Source organism: Balaenoptera ricei, chromosome 1 (assembly GCF_028023285.1).
Source record: "Balaenoptera ricei isolate mBalRic1 chromosome 1, mBalRic1.hap2, whole genome shotgun sequence".
Lineage (NCBI taxonomy): Eukaryota > Metazoa > Chordata > Mammalia > Artiodactyla > Balaenopteridae > Balaenoptera > Balaenoptera ricei.
The window spans coordinates 154,288,318-154,311,727 of NC_082639.1; the positions used below are offsets into that span (position 1 = coordinate 154,288,318).

At 42.6% G+C, this 23,410-nt stretch overlaps 1 protein-coding gene and 1 non-coding gene across 8 annotated transcripts in view; one reads left to right on the forward strand and one right to left on the reverse strand.

Annotated features, from left to right (window-relative positions):
• Positions 1-23,410, reverse strand: part of HHAT (hedgehog acyltransferase) — a 361,708-nt gene that overhangs the window by 321,859 nt on the left and 16,439 nt on the right. For 6 of the 7 annotated variants that reach the window (XM_059938732.1, XM_059938751.1, XM_059938765.1 and 3 more), the window contains one exon: positions 11,638-11,705. In XM_059938732.1, coding sequence (XP_059794715.1) covers positions 11,638-11,705 — 68 coding nt within the window. Of the gene's footprint in view, positions 1-11,637; positions 11,706-17,931; positions 17,995-23,410 lie in introns of those variants that run through there. The other variant, XM_059938773.1, reaches the window with a different exon arrangement.
• Positions 1,634-1,749, forward strand: LOC132355109 (U5 spliceosomal RNA). The gene has a single exon (XR_009499532.1). It is a non-coding gene; the product is annotated as a U5 spliceosomal RNA (small nuclear RNA).

A 23,410-nucleotide genomic window follows, 5' to 3' on the forward strand; every position in this document is an offset into this window, starting at 1 on the left:
AGAATCTGCCTGCCAATGCAAGGGACACGGGTTCAAGCCCTGGTCTGGGAAGATCCCACATGCTGCGGAGCAACTAAGCCCGTGAGCCACAACTACTGAGCCTGCGTGTCTGGAGCCTGTGCTCCGCAACAGGAGAGGCCGCGACAGTGAGAGGCCCACACACTGCGATGAAGAGTGGCCCCCGCTCGCCGCAACTGGAGAAAGCCCTCGCACAGAAACGAAGACCCAACACAGCCAAAAATAAAATAAAAATAAATTTAAAAAAAAAAAAAAAGGCACAGTTCTTAAGAGAAAAAAAAAATTAATAAACTGAATTTCTGTGAAAGACCCTACCAAGAGGATGAAAAGTCAAGCTACTGCCTGAGAAATAATATTTGCAAACCACCTACCTGACAAAGAACTAGTATCTAGACTATACAGAGAACTCTCTGAACTCAACAGTAAAAATAAACCAAACAATCCAAGTAAAAATGGGCAAAAGATATGAACAGAATTTCACCAAAGAGTATATAGAGATGAGAAATAAGCGCATGAAAATATGTTCAACATCTTTAACTATTAGGGAAATGCAAATTAAAACCATGATGAGATATCACTACCCACCTATCAGAATAGCTGAAATTTAAAATGTTAATAAGGTCAGATGCTAGCAAGTATGCAGAGAAACTGAGTATCTCATACATTTTTTTGGTGGGAATGTAAAATGGTAGAGCCATTTTGGAAAACAATTCATACAGTTTTTCATAAAACCAAACATGTATTTATCATACAATCCAGCAATCAAACCCCTGGGTATTTATCCCTGAGAAAATAAAACTTAAGTTCACACGAAAACCTGTACACAAATATTCACATCAGATTTAGTTATAATAGCCAAAAACTGGAAACAACCGAAATGTCCTTCACGGGCCAAGTGGTTAAACAAACTGCGGTCCATCCATATCATTAACTAATACCCTGCAAAGAAAAGGAATAAATTACTGATACACACAACTTGTATGAATCTCAAGGGCATTAAGCTGGGGGCGGGGGAGGGAGCCAGTCTCAGAAGGTTATAATACTGTATGACTCCATTTATATAACATTCTCAAATGACAAAATCATGAGATGGAAAAACAAAACTGGCTTCCATGGGTTAGGGATGGCGAGAGCAGGATGGGTGTGACTAGAAAGAGGCAGCAAGGGAGTTCTTTCGGGTTCTGTATTTTAACTGTGCTGGTGGCTAGGGAAAGGAAAGGAATAAAACCACACTCAAAGTCCCAATATACCACATACAAAAACTGCAGTTTCCGTGGTTGAACCAGGACGGGGTTTAAAGCCCAGCCACGTAGACATCTGCTTCGCCCCCTAATGGTGGTTCCTGAGGCATGCTAGGAATACTATGGTATTGGCAGAATCTCAAAGTTGATGAGTCAGACTTCTCATTTGCATACCCACAGTACCCTGCATAGAGTACGATCCTTTCAAGTTTAAAAGAATATTCCTTTCAACTCAACATTTCTAACTATGAGAAGTTTGCTTACAAAATTCCTTGTACAAACTTTAAGCAGGAAGTGCCCTTGGGGACAAATAGCCACCATCAGTCCAGTAGGAGCTGCGGTTACTGGAGAAATGAGCTTAGTAAGCCAGTCTTACACTCTGGTTTCTCTTCAAATAGACTAAATCTTTTGCCTTTTACTAAAGATTTCCATGAAGAGAACTAAGTCTGAGTGTTCAACAAATTTTTTGAGGCCTTGCTTTGGCAGAGCTGACGTCTGATGTTGTAATAAAAGACGATTTCTCTGAAATAACCCATCTTCCTGCCATTTTTAACATGCCGTTATTCCTCTTAACCTATGAAGTTTAGTATTATAAGTAAGAAGCTTATAGGCTAAGGTTTTATTTGTTTTTCTACCTGAACTGTTCTGGTTAACCTACACAGTTTAGTATTATAAATAAGAAACTTATAGACAGGTTTTATTGGTTTTCTACCTGAACTGTTCCAGTAAAATGTCATACATTTATGTGAAATGAATTTCCACTGATGAAGTCTTGACTTGCCAGAAACATTGGCTAAAACAACTGAACTGTTCCCCTTCCCTCTCTTACATAATGAAGAATCTAAAATGTTGAAAACATATATCCTAAGTGATGACCCTGAAGCCCCACTCAAAGGTCCTGTATTCAGCTACAAGTTGGAAAGTATCTGGTGGTCTGACGCCAGGTTGTCCAGAATCCCCAGTGCATGATGTCATAGCCATGAAAGCAACCTTCAATGCACGGTAGTGGTACCAGCTCCTAAAGGACAAAGAGCCTCCTGAAACTTCATCCAGCCCAGCAAACAGGCTGGTATGAACTGGTTTCTACTGCTTGCCTAATAAATGTCTACATGTGTGATCAAATTTAGCTGGAGAACTGCCTTCATAGAACCCAGAAGCAAAATTATAATGGACGAACCCTCACCAATTTGAACTTTTCAGCAGATACTGTGATCCTGAAAGCAGCTCCAGTCAGTTCCCCACACAAAGACACCGCCCTTCACATCTCCCAAGGGCCCATGATCTTACTCTTATCCTGCAGCTGCTTCTAATTTCTTTTTAACAGAGACTGATCAACTGTCATGTCATGATTTTAAAAGGTAATAACCTTTTAAAGAATGGTGACAGGCACCACTTTCAGGGAATGTACTGGGAAAAGGAAGTGTTTCCCCTCCTCCCCACTCCCCCATGTCTCTCCCCAAATTTCAGCTCTAAGCCACTGCTGAACTCTACTCCTTCTACTCTCAGAATCCTATCTGTTGGAGCACTTACATAGGATGTGTTGTGTAAACAACCCCCTCTACCCCGAGGGACTGTTCTTGACAATAAAAGTGCCCAAATGCAGAGTCCACATTCCAGAAGGAATGAGTTAGCATCTGAAGGGTCCCAGTCAGAAATCCAGTTCCAGACATGGCTACAATTCAAATGATTTCAATATTGGTATTGAAAGCTGCACCTGAGAATTTATTAGCATTAAGAATGTTAGAAATAAGTAATTTACAAATGAAAGAAGTGTTGTTCAACATAGGCAGTGGGTTAGAAACCTTCTCAGCCTCCAATAACCTCATAAGGGTGAGGCATCAGAATCCCTGGAGCAGGCACCCAGAGCTTCAGAGAAAACAGCCCTCCTTCTAGCACCCCTGTGCTTCTGTGTCCCTTTACTTCATAAGGTTCCGTTCCCCCTGTCAGACTAGCAGGGTGTCTGCTCCAGCCCACAGAGTAGAACTGCCTCAGCCTCAGATGAATCCTTCCTGCAGGGTGCTTGTTGGAGAACCCAAAGACAGAGAACAGGTTCAGTGGCAGATTTTGTACCTGCCACTGAAGAAATAAATAATAAGTGTTTGCACACGTGGCAGAATTCAGATCTGAACTCTTTCCCTATGACGTACCACTTGGTAGTGAGGTTACAGGAAAGGAAGATATTTAACTCCTACCCACCTCCAACTACCAGAAGCTAATAAGAGTAAAACCAAAGAATGTGATTTTTGTTCAACAATCACACAGACTCGGGTCAGTTCAAAACACTATCCTTCTGTTCAAGGCTCAGCTCAGATCCACCTCCTCTGGGGAGCCTTCCCTGGTCATTCCAAGGTTGGAAACTCACCTGGCAATTTTTGGCTATACCAACCAGGGACACTCATAAAAATGGAAACACTCTGTTAAATGTAATGCCGATTTTCAGGCAGGACACACAAACAGGGTCAGTTGCCCTGGCTGTGTACACCTGCTACCTCTTCAGCTTGACTGACGCTGCTGCCCTTCGTTAAATAATTCGAGCATCATCCCTACTAAACCACATGGCAGCCTGGCATTCTCAGGTGGAGTATTAGCTTCTTGAGGAGAGAAACTATGCTTCTTACTTCCCTTAACCCACAGCACCTATAGAAAAGCCGTTGATGAGCAAAGAATTACTTGTAAACTGACTGGCTTGTGGCTGAGAAGTGTCTCACCACTCCAAACCTATAACATCACCTCAAGGTTTTACTAAGTATTCATGGGGAACCTCTCTCTCTCTCAATCTGTTTCTCTTTCTCTCTTCTCTCCCTCCATACGTGCGCATGCACACATACACACGCCTGATTTTTCAGTCCTGCAGGGCTAAACCCTGGGTTCTAACTTCACCTTATCTTCTCCTGGCTCCTTCAAGAACCTTTACAACAAAATAAACAATATTTGGGGGGACTTCCCTGGTGGCACAGTGGTTAAGAATCCGCCTGCCAATGCAGGGGACACAGGTTCGATCCCTGGTCCAGGAAGGTCCCACATGCCGCGGAGCAACTAAGCCCGTGCACCACAACTACTGAATCCTGCGCGACTAGAGCCCGTACTCTGCACCAAGAGAAGCCACCGTAATGAGAAGCCCGTGCACCGCAACGAAGAGTAGCGCCCGCTCGCCGCAACTAGAGAAAGCCCGCGTGCAGCAACGAAGACCCAACGCAGACAAAAATCAATCAATCATTAATTAATTTTTTTTAAAAAAACAATATTTTGCATGAGTTAGTAGATATAAAAGAGAGAGGAGGGCCAAGCAGGGGCCTTAGTGGCTGAGCTAATAAGCAAATTTGATACTTATCCATCTGCATTACAGACCCTATTTTCACATAAGGCAGAGAGCTTCCCTTTCCTGTGCTCCCCAGGAAATCAGTACCGCCTCACTTTTCCCCCCGCCTAGTTGCACATCTCCTACGTATCAGGACGGACATCCAGCAGGGATGAGACTAGATAAGAGACATCGTACTGGCGGGTTAAGGGCAGGAGTTCTTCGTGTTAACGAGAGGGAATCTAGCCCAACGTGTGCTCAGGAGGCTTCCCTCCATTACTAGTCTGTGGGCTTCTTGCCCCGACCATTTGGAGACTCCTCAGCCCACACCCTCTCTGCCTGGAGGGGCTGGCCCAGGACGCAAGAATCTACGTCTGCTGAGCAGCCCCACTGTGAAGGCGCAAAGCTGCATCAAATCCAATCCTCTGTTAATAAGGACGGGCTGAAAAGTCACACAAACAGCCAAACCACACATTCACCTGTTCCCATCAGATGGAGGAAGGCAGACACGACCGGAACACCGGAATCATCTTCGAGGAGCTACGGCTTAATGAAAATGAGGTAAGGCCTACACTCTCTAAACCTGCCAGAGTTTAGACACGTGAAACAAAGCAAACCTTGCCAAGGGGCCAGTGATCCTTCACTATAAGTGCCCAACCAGACAGCCATGTCTACCTTAATCCAACTGCCACTACTAAATGCCTGCTCCAGTGAGGCAGGGATGAAAGATCCTCTTACATCCAGAACAGGTAACTGCTCTATAACACAGGCTCGGGGAGGAGTCCTGGGAATGGAGCTCATAGGAGGGAGAAATCAATGCCAACAGGGGGAGGAGCCGGGGGAGAGGCATCAGGAAAGGTTCCACGTGGGCTGTTCCTTGAGCCGCAGGGAAGTGTGCCCAGTCTGCATGAGGATCACGGGGAGGAAACCTCAAGGCATCCTTGGGGAATGGCAGACGATCCTGTTATGTAGTAGCACATGGTTACTACAGGGAGCTGAGGCTGCTAAAACAAGGTAGGGCCAGTGGACAAATGGGGCTGAATGTCAGCCTCCGAGTCTGGACTTTACACTGTAAGAGATGGGGAGCCATGCATGGGTTTTGAGGGACACTATGAGATATACATTCCAGGACGTTAACTCCAGGGATGCACAAACCTTGAGTGGGGGAGATCGGGAGAGGCGGGCAAGGCAGGAAAATCCCAAGGCTCCTCAAAGAGTCCTCAGAAGAAATGGCAATGGCCTCAACCCCTTCAGTAACCGTCCCTTGCCTTCTGAATAAAGTCCAGACTCCACCTATGGTACCCAATGGCCTTTATGATCCAGCCCCTGTCTATCTCGTATCATCCCTTCCTCTCACTCAACCTCCCAGCCAAACTGAATGACTCTCTCAAATCCAGTCCTTAGGCCTGCTACTCCCTTCACCCATCGTTCCCCAATACCTCAGCCCTAATTTCTGTGCATCTGGGTTACAGGCACCTTCTGTTTCTGCATGCCCCGTGAGCAGCTGCATCACTTACCTCACCGTCTCGGCATCAATGTCCCCCGAATTCAGGGCCCAGCGAAGACAGAGCCTGGAAGGTCACAGCCTCCCAGCACCCAGCCTAGAAGCCTCTCACACAGCAGCCACTCAACGAATATTTGTTAAATGATTCAACATAGGGCTTGCTGAGGTGTTTTTTTTTAAGTATCAAAATACAGAGGAATTTATAAATAAGTTGAATATCAAAATCTTTATAGGTAAAATCTGTGTAGCTAAAAATTGTATCTTTACTTTAGAAACGACCTCTTCTCTCTTAACATTCAAAGACATAAGTGATCAAGCTTCCCTTCTCTCATCTGATCTTCTCTTTCTGACTTTCTTGGCAGGCAATGAAAATTCCTCTCTGATTCTACTTCTGAAAGAACGTCTCATTTACAAGTGGGCCCCAATTTCAGAACTGTCACAGGAAGAGGTGCCCTCAGTAAAGAAATGAGTAATTGATTACATGTAAAATTCTTCATAATGCATTAGGCTTTTGAGAGCTCCTTTCAGCAGCAATCCATCCCCTTCTAGATTTAAATGTTTCTCTGTAGAACATTATCTCCTTGCCAGACAGGGGGAATCAACAAATCTTAGCTCTAAAGCAAGGACGTCTTCATCCATGGAAGGACAAAATAATGGCCACAGCAGCATGGACTAAGGATCCATTCTGTACCAACCACATACATGCTGGGTGTTTTATCATCATCTCTTTATCCACAATGAGACCTCCGGTTCCCATATTCCAAAAAATAAAACTAAGGCTCAAATGAGATGAATGATTTTCCAAAATGGAGCAAACTGCATTTTGAACCCAAGTCCACCCAACTCCACACCTGTGCTCTTTACATTATAACAACTATCTTGAATCAGAAATAAAAGGAAAACAAATTCATGATAATACAACCCAACATGGAGCTTCATTCATGTCAGTCTGATTCAGAACCTACTATCTAGAAATATCAAGCAAGGAACATGGCCACTAAAAAGTTTCCTTCATATTCTTGGGACATCTAGCAAGAACACTAGGCAAGAGAAAAGGGAACCACCAAACACCGAGACAGATGGCCAGAACTGCAAAGGCATCGGGCTCAACCCGTCCCTGGCCACACACAGGTTCCCAGCGCAGGACTGCTCCAAGAGGCCACTGGAGCCCATGCAGGGAGGCACTTTCAAGCCTGGAAAAAGAGACATCACAAAACAGGATGCAAACGTCACAGCATATGTAACCTGAACACTCCTTGAGAGCTACACCTATGCAATCTCCCCCACCACAACTGGCATCTCGGCAGAAACAAGCAGCTTTACACCAAAGGAATGATAAGACCCAAAGGTATTTCTGATTTGGGCTCTAATTCTCCCTACCATCATCGGCAACCAGAGGACCGTGGTCAGGCCCAGCACCCTTTCACTGTCCTAAGGGAAGCTTCCCCTTGAGTCACCGTCACCCTGATACATTCGTCCCCTTTCCAACCACACTGAGCCCCTCTGGAAGAGCATCTTCTCTACCGATGACCTTGCCAAATCCCACCCATTCTGTGGAGCTCAGCTGAAGGTCTGCCCCCAGAAGCAGTGTGGGATTGCTTGTGCCCACGGTGGTCTCTCCCTGCTCTGACTGTCAACACTGTCCCACTTGGCATTCACGTACATGCCAATCCAGGTGAACTTAGGACTGATGCATTTTACGCCAATTTTGCCACCTGGCACGGTGTTACTCACTCTTTCCTGCAGTTAAATTCAGCAAAATACTCACCTACTCTGTCCCAGGCACTGAAGATACAGGACTTATTAAATCCCAGCCCTGCCCCTGTGAGATTCACAGTCCGGTGGAGGATGGATACTACAAGATAACACTGTACAAATATATTTATCATAATAGGGTACAAGATTCAATCCAAAGCATGACTACACATCACCCTGTTCATCTCCTTCATATCATTTAGCTCAATCTGTGGCTGTTACATTTATCCATTTACTTACTGTTGGTTTGTCCCCACTAGGAGACACTGGGACAGGAATTTTGTCTGTCTGGTTCACTACTACGTCCCTAGCACTCCACATGGACTTGGGCTCAGAAACACATTCATTAAAAGCTGTATTTGTGGAAGGAGATAAAAAGAGAAGCAGAGAAGTGTCAGGAACTACGAGCATTAAGCCCAAATTACAGGTCCAGGCAATGCTTCCGTGACAGGAGACAGCTGGGCTCAGATGTGAAGTGTGAGTGAGGACCAGATAGGGAAGAGGTGAAGCACAATCCAGAGGAGGAAACAGGAGGAGCAAAGGTAGGAAATGGCCAAGTCAGCATGACAAAGCCCTTAAATATTACTGCAGGCCGGCTGTTCTCAAAGAGAGGCGGTTTTGTCCTTAGGGGGCATGTGGCGATGCCTGGAGACACTTGTGACTGTCATGACTTGGAGCAGCAAGTGCTACTGGCATCTACGAGGTGGGGTCCAGGGATGCTGCTAAACACCCTACAATGTACAGAACAGGCCCCCAAACAAAGGAGGCCAGCAGTGCTGAGGTTTAGCGACATGTAAAGGATGCACTGGTCAGAGAACATAAAAGCTTCCTTCTAAAGTTCACGATTTCTACTCATGCCTAATTTCACCTTTTGATTAGAATTTAGACCAGAATAGCATTTGCTTGCCACCTCCCATAACCTCCAAAGGAAATACTCAGAACCTATTAGGCTTCTGTTTTAGCTGAAATAAGACTTTCAGCAGACATCAATAAACTTCCTGTCACTACATACGGCCCCGGGTCTATTTTATGATCTTCACCAAGGACACAGAATCAATTTCCTTCAGCTGTTGGCTATCCACCCTGGCTCATCATTTTCCCTCTAAATTCTAGGACTCCAAACTACTCATCCCCTATGCAGGGTAATGAGATACAGAAAGATGAGGACAAGAGGTTCTCAATAGCATCAGATGAATGGATGGAAGGATGGTCAGCAGGACAGAGGAACAGAGATTTTTCAGAATAGAAAAAGTCCTTGGAGCTTTTATCTGAGCCTTGTGCACTGTTCCACAAAGGCAGGGTCGACCTAAACGTTGACACCCACTGCCTGTGCCCGTCACTACGGGGGGCTGTCACGGAGAATGCACAGAAGAGGTCACGTCCCCAGGATTCTGGAGCCTTGGCAGGGAGTCAAGCAGCTGAACGTGATGGAGTGGTGGGAGCTGGGAAGTCAGCGAAGACAAAGCCCCTTTGTCTAGAAGTAGCAACACCCAGCAGGGCTGAGCCTGCAACAATGAAATCCACGGGAGCTCCACACCTGGCGGGGCCTGATCCTCATTCAGCTTCTCAAACTGCCTCACAGTTGCTTCTCTTCAGCGAAAAGTCTCTTAGTCTAAAATGAGTTTGCTTATTTTTGCCCCTGGCAAACAATTCAGTATTACCTGAAATGCCTGAATTATGACTCTAAAAATTTTTTTAAATCACCATTTTTTTCTGTTGTAAGAGATCCAATAGCAGTATATTTCTGAAGAGTAGATCCCAGACACTCACAAGGGCTATCTGCTGTTTTAACCAGAGCAAGATCCAATGGGGCCTTCCCAGGACAAACACCCCCCCGCCCACTGTCCTCTGCCTGGCTCGTCTGCAGAAAAACTGTAGTCAAAGAGTAAGTTTAATCAGAGAAATGAGAAAATGCAAAAACAAAGGAAAAAGTCAAACAAGGCAAAATAATAATAGTTTAGCCACTAAACGAAGTCAAGGACCTTTAGTTTCTCCTCAGGGGCTATAGATATATTCTGAGCCATGTCCTTTGAGCTGTTTTGCAGATACTGAAACCCCCACCGGGCGGAAGAAGTTAACTATATGCTGCCCACAAGCACGTAGACCCCAGACCAATCAGAACCAGGAGGTTGATGATGTTGACTTCTGGTTGCCTCACCACCAACCAAGAATGTCCATGAGCTGATCATGCACCTCACAACCCTCTCCTCAGCACATAGCCCCTTCCTCTTTTCCCTATATAATTTCTGGGCAAAACTTGGGGAGTTGGTTCTTTGGGACATGAGTCCACCTTCTCGCCAGGATTGACAGCTACCTCAATAAAGCTACCTTTCCTTTTACCCAACACTTATCTCTCAGTATTGGATTCCTGAGCAATGAGCAGCTCAACCTGAGTTCTGTAACACTGTTACAACTCAAATTCCACTGTGACATAAAGCTTCCCAGATTTCCTCATCTCTGAAGTGGGCACAATACCACCCACATTACATGTCTCACTAATAATCCTAAAAAGGGCTTATTTAGATCAGAAACATTTACAAGTGGATTCGATGAACGAAAATTAAATTTATATCCAACTTTTCACAGAAATGTCTGGTGAGTAGAACAACTGGGAAGAGCATCACGCAGGGCAGGACATTCTTCCCAGCCCCAGACAAACATGGGCCATGTATTTAATATGGTGGCTCTGTACAGAGCCAGAGCTGGAAGAAAAGGGACAGGTTACCCTAGAAAATCAAATGGAAATTGAAGCCCATTTTCTTCAATTCTAAGTAAGATCTGCAACTCTCAAAGTAGGAAGATATCAATACAGGCAGTATTGGAAACGAATTGTTTGGAAACGAATTGTCTTCCAAAGTTCATTTGTAAGTCAGGTGCTCAGAACCTGGAGTGCAAGCATCATTCTATGTCCCAAGCCAACCATCGAAAGCTGATTAAACTTACAATATACCTGGCACACTACACACTTAGAGCAAAAATAGTAAAAAGCAATGTTGGGATATCATTTTTTAAACATATCCAAATGCCCAGAAAAACAAATACACAGCTCCTCACTAGGGTTGACCTGAACCCCAAACTATGAGCTGAAGCTGGACGTCGTGTGATCCAAGTCATTACTGAAACGGGGTCCTGGAAAACTGAAAGGGGAAGAATGAGAAAAACTCTAGACTCAAGAGGAAAGGGGTTCTGGTGGGACACAGAAAGTAGTCTAACATCTTGCAATCAAAAGAGGAGGGTCTGGTACGTACCCATGACATACTCTGAAGAACAGAAGTGCTAACCGTCACCACTAGGAGAGCAACAGCGGCCACCCTGCCCGCGATCTAAGCAGGCACAATGAGCTGCAGTGGAGGATAAATGGCCCACTGCCACCCGGAACCAGGGAGCAGAGGGGCGGGGGATTCCCAGCATGCTCTGCAGGGTGTGGACAGCCAGGGGCAGTAGAGGCAGGAAGGAAACAGTTCCACAGTTGCCATGAGTTGGTACAGGGAGTGTCCAGGAGCCACATTTGATTCCAATAGCTATGGCTAGGTCAGGAAGGAACTTCCTAAACTGTACAAAAGTGAAATTTGCATGAACCGATAAGGTTACCGATCCACATCTCTAGTATCTTGAGAGGAGAACATGGGACGAGATAAAGACAAAGCATGGGGAATGCCTTTCTCCACACGGCACACTCGCACCTTTTACAGCAGGAAAGGTACTTAATGTCCAGTCGTTGCTGAGTACTATGGCTGGGTCAACGCCAAATACAAAAGTGATACAAAACACTGAAACCAGGTTTGAAAATTGAAAAGGTTTATCACTGATCCACTCTGTACCTTCTTTAATCCTCCAAATAAAGTGCCAGTCTCCAGGTCAAATTCTTGGTCCAGTTCCTCTTCATGTTCTGACAAGAAAAACAGTGTGCATTAGTCACGAATCCAAATGAAACCGGGCTTGGTTTAACAGGAGAGGTACCAAAGGAAACTGGAATACGTCCTGGAAAAGCTGCCCATGGACTGAGCTACAGGCATGGAAACATGTCATGCTCCTTCATTTCTGTGACCTCAGTTCCTGGAAATACATGGTGGGGCTGATGGAAATGTCCCTTTAATATTTCATAAGGGTCACAAAAGGAGAGGGATTAAGCTCAAAAGCTTCCAACACAAGGAAGCACAGGAGGGATGAGGGCAAATGCCCCACTTGTACAGATGATGAAAAAAATTTTTAAACAGACCATGCCACAAAATGATGGTGATCATAGCCCTGTGATATAAAGCTAACAAGATTATTGATGGAATTGTATAATGGTAATACATATGCTTATAAGTAAACAGTACAATTGGTTTAAAACAAAAAATACTAAAAAATCTTATTCAAATACTTCCTAAGCGTGAACAATAACCAGGCACAGTGTGAAATAGCAGGAGTGACGCAGAACACGACTGGCAAGGCTTTTGCTCTCCTGGGACTTACTGTACACTGGATGAGAGAGACCAACAAATAATAAGAAATTACAGTGGTGCTGAAGAATGCCATGATATGGTGGTAAGGAGTGCTATGGGGGCTGAGTCTGGGGGTGTCTATGTGATGTCAATAGGCAGCTGGATGGGCATGGATGGAGCTCAAAACAGCGCCTCAGTTGGAGGTAAAGACTTAGGAGTCCCCAGTATAAGGGTAGTAATGAAGCCTCCAGAATGGCTGAAATCACCCAAAAGGGCACAGACTGCATAGACAAGAAAAGAAAAATCCAGTGCTCATCGGACCAACGAACATACAAAAAACACAGAGGACCACAAAGGAGCTACCCAGAAAGATCAAAGGAAAAGCAGGAGAGAGCGTGTCACTAAAACATAATCATGAAATGATGCTGGTTTCAGAGTAGGATCAAAGGGCAGATTTACACACACTAGATGCAAACAGCAGCCCCAGCCTCAAACCCCAGGCAACACTGCCCCCAGGAAAAGCAGAAAAGGGAGGCTCATCGAGTACTGGGGCCCAGTGTGCGACAGGGCGCAACGCCAGGACACATTCACACTGAATTCCATAGGGTCCAGGAGGTGCTGCAGCGGTGTGTGATTGCCCTGGTCCTTTCCGTTACAGCTGCACACAGGTCACATTGTGTGTGTGTGTGTGTGTGTCTGTGTGTCTGTGTGTGTGCACTGTGCTGTACACAGACTCAAGTTCCAAGGGAACAACTCACAAACAAGCAGCAAGCTACTACAATCCAACAAAGTAACAGGTCTCTCTGAACGCTAACAAAAACAAGGGGGAAAACCTCTCTGCTTTCTTGCCTCTTCTGTTTTGGCTTCACTTTCCTACAAAGGGCAACCTCCAGAAACAACAGAATTATGCAGAATTGAAACAAAGCAAAAACTTGAGTGCTTCTTTTTTAAAAGGGTACATTCCAAAGCAGTGAAGTTTACAAGCTAAGCAGCTGACTCCCCCAAATGAGGACACATCTCCCTCTAGTGGGAAAAAGGAATCATATGCAGACATGAGAATTAAGATGAAATCCTGTCTGGCGCTGTCCAGTTGAAATACTATCTGAGACACATTTATAATTTTAAAATTTCTAGTAGCCACACTTGAAAAAAATAATTTTTCAAAGTGAAATTAATTTTAGAATATTTTATTTATCCTAATATGTCCCAACATTATTTCAACATGGAATCAATATTAAACAATTATTAATGAATTATTTTACATTCCTTTTTCTTACTAATTCTTCAAAATTCCATGGACACATTATCCTTACAGCACATCTCAATTTGAAATGGCCACATTCCAAGAGCTAATTAGCCCCATGCGGCTATAGCAACGGACAGTATCGTTCTACACCAAAACCCTCCCTCAGCTTTTGGAGAATTCCTACCAATCACCCTTGTCTGATTTCTTGACACAAACAAATGCTGTATGACATACATTTAAATTACAACTTAAATCCATTCATGATACTTTGGTGATCACTGTCTTCAGACCATCTTGAGTCAGCTGAAATGCATTGCTATAGAATTTGGTAGAGTTCTACCAAAGTTTGGTTGAATTCTACCAAATTTGGTAGAATTTGGTAGAACGGAAGCTGAGAAACTGTAGCAGGAGATCTTTCCGTGAAGGGGGACGACCCTCAGAACTTCTCTGATTATCCTGCTTAGGTGAGGACCCCACACCCTCACCCTTTGGGCAAGAACAAGATTTCATCATAACTCACATTCCCTCAAGCAAGAGGACGCTGCAAATAGAGAGAAGCCTTCTCTACCTGAGCACTTTTCTCCACACCACACAGGCCTGTGGGCAGAGCCAGCCCTTTCTTCTAGGTGCCCTGGTTCCATTTCCCCAAGTTCAGCACTCCACAAAACTGCCTGAGAGCAGAGAAATTAAGCAGTTTCTGCTGATGAGCCCTCAATACTACGTCAGCTGTTGATTCTTCCCCTGCCCTCCGCCACCAACCACCACCCAACAACGGGATACATCAAAGCCCCATTCCACCTGCTGAGTGAGAGGGTTTGCATTTCAATCGTCGCCAATGAGCTGTGGTGGTAAACCGTTCACTTAAAGCCTCTAACCTACCTACCCTTTCACCCTCAACAGTTTGATGGGAAATCAATTCCGGAGTGGGGTAGGGGTAATTAGAGGGAAGGGGAGGGAAAAACACACACACACACACACCCTCGTCTGATACAAGCCGCTGTCGGGGACATGCACACCCAACCGTGGCCTAACTGTCCTGCTGTTTCTATGCATTTGAAAAATTCCAATCAACTCCTATGGATTCTTTATTTCTCTAGGAAGCCGGAGGATATAGCAGACCGTGGTAGTAAATGAGAGTAGGGGAAGGGAGCCGAAAAGATGGGCTTCTAAAGACAAGAGAATTTAATAGTAAGCAACTCTCAAATATGCACAAGTACATGATCATATACAAGAGGGATGAAAAGGTGCTGATTTTTCCATGAGATTCTTGAAGTACATGGGCTCCTTCTCCTTTCTCTTCCAGTTCCCACTCAGTGGTTTAGAACTAGCCCAAGCAAAAACAAATCATATATGTAAATAGGATGCAAAGCGATATACACATAAATGACCTTCAAATCTCCCTGGAAGAGCTGCTCATCTGTGACTCCTTAGGAATTCTGGGGTCTATCAAGGCAGGCCACCAAGCACACAGTTTGCATGGGAATCCTTAGGGCTCCCTGGAGAGCCAGAAGCCCCAGACTAAGATGGAAACGCTCCAGTAAAGAAAAAGCTGTAAGCTTTGATGCAACACAGAGCAAAGGCTGGGGGAGCAGGGGGCCTGAGGAGTGAGGCGCTGTAGAGTCTAACACTGAGGGTTGCCTTCAAATGCCCTCCAGCCCGGGGCCTGGTCCCGAGTCATTGTGAGAGGTTAATCACAGGCTTTAAGAAAGCAGACTCTCTGGAAGCCAACAAGCCCCTCCCTTGAGGATCAGTGTCAATCTAGGAAGAAAACACCAGTGCAAGCCTGAGAGGAAGGGGTGGGCCAGGAGACTTGCAATTCCAGTAGGAAGGCAGCGACTTGATGGTTTCCTATGACCCTGGCCATAGGTAACATGGAAAAAAAAAGATCAAATATAACACGAAGCCCTGCCAAATAGAACACTCAGAGTCTTAGCTGCACCACAGCACACACTATTAATGCTGGCTATCTAGACAGGCTGTCCAGACCTTGCCTCCTGCACTTGGGTCCTTCCACAAGGCTGTATTAACTGAAGGGGCCCTAGTGGTTCTGTCCATGGGCAGCCAGCTGACCTGGTTCCAAGGGCATAGGCCACCTGTACAAACACAGGACTGGTAGCCTTTGTTTCCCTACCCTGAACTGGGGCCCCCAGATAAGTACCCAGCCATCTTGCAACCAAACTCCTCTAATCACAGAAGCAAGTGGGAAAAATTACCTCCGGATTGACAAAGCCTGTCCCCCATGACAGGTTAGTATTGCATGAACGACATAAAAGAACTAATCTATAGATGAGCTGCTATATCCTTTTCTCGTAAGCTGGGATTAGTGACAAGTGATAAGAACAGGCATGTAAAGGAACAAACAAAAGCCAAAAGATGAATATGCTCAACTATATTTGCATCCCACTTTAAGAACACCTATTATATAAAAAAAAAAAAAAGCAAAAAGAAACTGGAGGCGGCAATTCAAATGATTTGCTCCATATTTGCTTAAATATCAGGGCTCTCTGGTGTCACAGAGTTTATTTAGAGAAACATTAACTGCTTGTCACTGAAGATTAAAGAAATGAAAATAAAATACCTGTGAAATAAAAACTCAAATCAATGGAAAGCACAGTTCCTTTTATAGAAATGTCTCTAACTGCAAATTTTCAGGAAGATAGCTACTCCATGAAAGGTGAGCCTGGGCTCTGTAAAGGCAAAAAGATCTAGGGTGGCTGCTGTTCATCAGGAAGTAATCACAGAGAACAGAAAAATGGTGGGATTTATAAATAAATCCAAGAGCTTGTTCTTCGAAAAAGAGAATCAACCTACCAAATAGACAAAACCTTTTTAAATTTCCTAAAACAAGGGACACACGTAGAATTCAAAACATTTTAAGAATATGATATACAACTGTACATTAATACATCTGAAAATTTCAATGAAATCGAAAAATATAAATTACTCACACTGACTTAAGAAGAAAAGCTAAGTATACCAAGAATCCTGAAAGATACTGAAAAGTTTTCGATAAGTCTACTTCCAAAGAGACTCTGTGGCTAGACAAACTTACAAGCGAATGATATCAAACTTTGATGCCGACACTTCATATACTACTTAAACAGTTCCATAATATTGGCGGAGACAGTGGGGGAGCTTCCCCATTCATTTCGAAAACTTAACACAATGTTGATACTGAAATCTGAGGATGAAACAATAAAACTACAGGCCAGTTAATCTCACTTAGAAGTTATTAATATTTTTTTAAACACAGAAACAAGCAGTGTATTTAAAAATAGCATAGTCACAGTAGGTTTGTTGTAGGAAACCATATAAACTATATTGGAAATATGATTACAATATCAATAGGTTGAGAAAGGAAAACTATGTAATCATCTGAATAGCTACTTTAAAAAATGGATAAAATTCAACATGTATTGCTGATTTTAAAATTTTAGTAAAAGGGAGCTAGACATATTCCTTAACATGTTTTTTTCCCAAAGAAAAGCTTATTCAGCGTTTCACTAATGGTAAAACAATACAGGGATTTCCATTAAAGTTAGGGATAACAAAATAAGGATAGCATTCTTTTCCAACTAGTATATTGTTCTAGAAGTCCTGGCTAAGTAATAATAGATGAAGCAAAACCATTATCATTATGTGTGGATATTATCTAAATACAAAAACCAGGAGAATCAAATGATAAAAGCCAATGGAACCCTAAGAGAATTCAATAATTTTTGGAACATAAAATAGAGATACCAAAATAAACAACTTTACTATAGACCAGAAATAATCAGCTAGAAATTATAGAAAATATAATTGGAAAGTATTCCAATTATAAAACGAAGAAAAAGACTTATAAATAATCTTAGGAATTTTAACAGGGCCTATTATGAAGACAACCGTGAACTTCTTTTAAGGGAAGTAACAGAAAACTTGAGAAAAAAATACCATACTCCTGGATGCAATATTATAAGATTGTCAATTATTTACAAATTAATTTCTAGGCTTATTGTAATTCTGATTAAAACCCTAAAGAGATTTTTTTGGAACCTGCCAATTTCAAACATATCTCGAAGAATAAACCAGTAAGAATAGCTAAGAAAAGAATGGAAATAAAGAACAAGGAGTGGTAACTTACTCCACCACATATTCAGACATTTAAAAAGCAAAAATAATTAAAACAGCACAGTACTGATGTAAGAATTGATTGAGAAATCAATGAAACAGAAAAGACAGCCCCCATACTGTGTGTGTATGCATGTGTGCATATCCATAAAAGAATTTAGTAGATATAATAATTTAGTACATGATCAAGATTGCATTATAATTCAATAAAGACAGACTTATTAAATAGTGTTTGGTTACCTATTTGGGAAAAAAGTAATTTAACTCTTCACACTTCTTATCAATATACCAAATACATGTGAGGTGGATTGAAGAATAAAGGCTAAACTTACTGAGACTACAGTAAGATGGACATTCTCCAATAGAAAACGTGTTAATTGGCACAGCCTTCCTGGAGAACAGTCTGGGTATATCTATCAAGAACCTTAAAAACATTCATGTAGTTTGACTCTATACTTCCTCTTCTGGAAATCCTTCTGAGAAGAACAATCAGGTACAATAAAACAGTACAAATAGATTCCTCACAAAATAAATGAGCTAAGCATTCAACTCACGAAGTTGGAATGAAGGAACAGAGCAAACCCAGAGAAACAATAAGGAAGGGAATAATCAGATAAGGGCAGAAATCAATGAATTGGAGAACAAAAAGAAACAATTGAGAAATCTAACAAAGCCAAAGCTGAAAAGATTAATAAGATCTCTAGCACAATTGATCAAAGGAAAAAAAAGTAGGAGGGAGGGAGTGAAGGAGAAGATGTAAATAACAAAATACACAATGAGAGAAAAGCCAACTAGAGAAACAACAAATTTTTTCTAAGATAAGTATTATGATCCACAATATACTAATCAAGTTGAAAATCTTCATAAAATGCATAGATCAAAATGTTGAAATAGGTACAAGAAGAAATAGAAATTTTGAATACAAATCAATAGTTAGTAAGCTGAAACAGTAGGCCATGACTTCCCTTTCCAGATGCTTTTCCAGGTGACCTCCTATCACCAATGGTTTTCACTGATGAGAATTCAACTGTTTTCATTCCAAGAACTGCATTAAGCTGATATGAACAACAAAAATACATGGCCCTCTTTTAGGCAGAGGCATTAATTCTTTCAAGGTTACTGCATGACACATTGTATCTTTCCTCAAATTAAGTGCAATCAGAGAGACATACAAGTATTTCTACATGTTCTAAACCATAAGACACAAACTTAATGTAGCAGGTTTAGATTAGCCACAATACTGCAGAATGCCAGGGGAGAGGTCACCAAGCATAGAAGATCACCACTACCACCACCCCCCACTCCCAAGCATTTCCATATGACTTTGGCACACTCTGTGTAGACTCTTGGAAGAGCTGAGTGGAAGAAGGGCTGTTCTGTTCAGTCCCTGCTGTGGATTTACCAAGAGATCCCTTGTGACTAGGGCTGTTATAATCAGTCTGCTGTCCCTAATGGTCAGACCACCCTGCTACTGCTGATGGGGAAGAGAGCAGTGAATAAGACGCCTGCTCTGTGCCCAGAGAAAGCAGCCGTGTAAGTGCCCACCCGCGGCATTCCACTTAACAAATAAGTTCTGAGCCTCTAGTATGTTCTAGGCCCCATATTTGCTCCAGAAACAAACATTCCAAAAAAGTTCACAGAAGAGACAGTTTTCCCAGTGGATCCACTTCCATAATATGGGTTAAGTGGCACTTTTCCCTGAATTAGATTGTAAGACGTGGAGCCAAAAAGACTCAACATGGCGTTAAACACGCTTTGGCAAGGCAGGGGGATCTGGCTTCCATGAGCTGAATGGAAAAAGGAATAGAGAAATAAGACATTTCTTGGGAGTGGCCACTTTGGCACTGATATTAAGAGAAAAAGCCTGAAGGATAAAAGAAGCTCCAGGCTAGGGTGAGGTCAGTAATAAATCAAACAGGATGACAGCCGCTGGATCAACTGAGGTGCCGAAAAGTTTTGTATTCTCCGCAGAAGGATCCCCTCCCACCTCCATCCCAGTAGCTTTCACCACATAGGAAGGAAAAATTTTATTCCAGTGGGATAAAATTTTAAGGTTTGAAGTTTTACAGTACAATGGATAAAAGGGCTTCTCCTGTAAAGCAAGCTGCTTTAGGAAATTAAATTACCAATAAATACAAGTGGCAGAATAGAATAAAATATTGGGTCTAGAGTTGGACAAACCTGTTCCATTATTTATTAGATGTGTGGCCTTGGACAAGTTATATTTTTCAACCTCAATATCCCCATCTGGGTAAAGAAGTATAACACCCATTGTGGTAGAGAGACTCCAAAGATGGCCACCATCAATTCCTTGTCTCCGTGTCTATGTGCACTGCTCCAGCCGTAAAAAGCCATAGTCTTTCCTCCCCTTGAATCTGGACTGGCCCTATGATTTGCTTTGACCAATAAATGAGGCAGAAGTGACCTACTCAACTTCCCAGGTTGGGCTTTAAGAGATCTGCAGCTTCTGGTTTTACACACATGCGATACTCCTTCTTCAAAGCCATGTGGAGAACCACGTACAGAGAACCACAGCATTCCAGTTGACAGCCTCCAGCTGAGCTCTTGGCTGATAGCGAGTCATGTGAGTCAGCCATCTTGGACATTTCAGCCTAGCTGAGCCACCAGATAATTGCAGCCCAGCAACAACACACAAAGCAGAAGAACTGCCCAGCTAAGTCCAATCCAGATTTATTAAAAACAAAGTCTCACAGAACATGAAACTCGATCCATGTAATCCATCAAAACAACAGGCTAAAGAAAAATTACATGATCATATCAGTAGATGCACAAAAAGCGTTCAAAAAAATCCAACACCCATTTATGATTCAAAACTCCCAGTAAACTAGAAATAGAGAGGACCCTGAGGACCCTCCTCAACTGGGTAAAGAACACCCACAAAAACCTACAGCTAACATCATCCTGAATGGTGAGTAACTAGAAGCTTTCCTGCTCAGATCAGGAAAAAGGTAAGGATGTTCCCTCTTATCACTCCTTCTCAACACTGTACTGGAAATCCTAGCTAATGCAATAAGAGGAGAAAATGAAATATAAGGTATACAGAATGGGAAGGCGGAAATAAAACTGTCTTTTTATGCAGATAACATGATTGTCTATCTAGAAAAACCAAAGAATCGACAAAAAAACTCCTGGAATTAATAAGCAATTATAGCAAGGTTGCAGGAAACAAGGTTAATATATAAAGGTCAGTCGCTTTACTATATATCAGCAATGAGGCTTCCCTGATGGCACAGTAGTTAAGAATCCACCTGCCAATGCAGGGGACACGGGTTCGAGCCCTGGTCCAGGAAGATCCCACATACTACGGAGCAACTAAGCCCGTGCGCCACAACTACTGAGCCTGTGCTCTAGAGCCCACGAGCCACAACTACTGAGCCCATGTGCTACAACTACTGAAGCCCACGTGCCTAGAGCCTGTGCTCTGCAACAAGAAAAGCCACAACAATGAGAAGCCCACACACCACAACAAAGAGTAGCCCCCGCTGGCTGCAACTAGAGAAAGCCTACGTGCAGCAGTGAAGACCCAACACAGCTAAAAAATAAATAAACAAATAAATATATATCAGCAATGAACAAGTAGAATTTGAAATTTAAAACAACAGCACCCCCCAAAATGAAATATTTAGGTATAAATCTAACAAAATATGCATGTTATATATGAGGAAAACAACAAAACTCTGATTAAAGAAATCAAAGAAGAACTAAATAAATGGAGATATATTCCATGCTCATGGAAAGACTCAATATTGTCAAGATATCAGTTCTTCCATACTTGATCTATATATTCAATGTAACCCAAATCAAAATCCTAGCAAGTTATTTTGTATATATCAACAAACTGATTCTAGAGTTTATATGGAGAGGCAAAAGACCCAGAATAGACAACACAATATTGAAGGAGAAAAACAAAGTCGGACAACAAGTACTATCCAACTTCAAGACTTACTAAAAAGCTATGGTATGCAAGACAGTGTGGTATGGGTAAAAGAACAGACAAAGAGATCCATGCAACAGAACAGACAGCCCAGAAATAGACCCACATAAATATACACAACCAATCTCTGACAAACAAGCAAAGGTAATACAGTGGAGCAAAGAGAGCCTCGTCAACAAAAGGTGCTGGAACAGGGCTTCCCTGGTGGCGCAGTGGTTGAGAATCTGCCTGCCAATGCAGGAGACACGGGTTCGACCCCTGGTCTGGGAAGATCCCACATGCCGCGGAGCAACTAGGCCCGTGAGTCACAATTGCTGAGCCTGCGCGTCTGGAGCCTGTGCTCCGCAACAAGAGAGGCCGCGATAGTGAGAGGCCCACACACTGCGATGAAGAGTGGCCCCAATTGCCGCAACTAGAGAAAGCCCTCGCACAGAAACGAAGCCCCAACACAGCCATAAATAAATAAATAAATAAAAATTTTTTTTTTTTAAAGTTTAAAAAAAAAAAAGGTGCTGGAACAAATGGACATCCACATGCAAAAAAAATGAATCCAGACACAGACTTTACACCCTTCACAAATGGACATCATAGATCTCAATGTAAAATGCTAAACTATAAAACTCCTGGAAGATAACATCAGAGAAAATCTAGATGACCTTGGATGTGGCAATGACTTTTTAGATACAACACCAAAGGCATAATCCATGAAAGAAAAAATTGATAAGCTGGCTGTATTAAAATGTAAAAATTTTGCTCCATGAAAGACACTGTCAAGGGAATGAGAAGACTAGCCACAGATTGGGAGAAAATATTTGCAAAAACATATCTTATAAAGGATTATTATCTAAAAGATACCAAAAACTGTTGAAAATCAAGTGAGAAAATGAACAATCTGATTTTAAAATGGGCAAAAGTCTTCACCTGACAGCTCATCAAAGCATGTAGATGGCAAATAAACATATGAAAATATGCTCCACAATATACATCAGGGAAATGCAAATTAAAACAATAACAAGATACCACTACACACCTATTGGAATGGCCAAAATCTAAAACACTGACAACACCAAATGCTTACAAGGGTGTGGAGCAACAGGAACCCATTGCTGGCGGGAATGCAAAATGATATAGCCTCTTTGGAAGAAAACTGGCAACTCTTTGGAAGAAAGCTGTTTATAAAAATAAACATACTCTTAACATACAATTCAGCCATTGCTCCTTGGTATTTACCCAAAAGAGCTGAGAACTTACGTCCGTACAAAAACCTTCACATGGATGTTTATAACAGCTTTATTCATAATTGCCAAAACCTGGAGGCAACCAAGATGCCTTTAAGTAAGTGAATGAATAAACTGTGGTACATTCAGACAATGGAATACTGTTCATCACTAAAAAGAAATAAGCTACCAAGCCATGAAAAGTCATGGAGGAACCTTAAATGCATATTAAGTGAAAGAAACGAATGTGAAAATGCTACATACTGTATGATTCCAACTATATGATACTTTGAAATAGATAAAACTGGGAATTCCCTGGTGGTCCAGTGGTTAGGACTCTGCACTTCCACTGCAGGGGGCCCAGATTCGATCCTTGGTCAGGGAACTGGGATCCCACAAGCTGTGCAGTGCGGCCAAAAAAAAAAAAAAAATTTTTTTTTTAAACTGAAATAGGTCAAACTATGGAGATGGTAAAAAGATAAGTGGTTGCCAGTGGTTAAAGGAGAGGGAGGGATAAATAGAGCACAGAGGATTTTTAGGGCAGTGAAACTACTCTGTATGATACTACGATGGATACATGTAATTTATAGTTCTCAAAACTCACAGAATGAACACCACCAAGAATGCACCCTACTATAA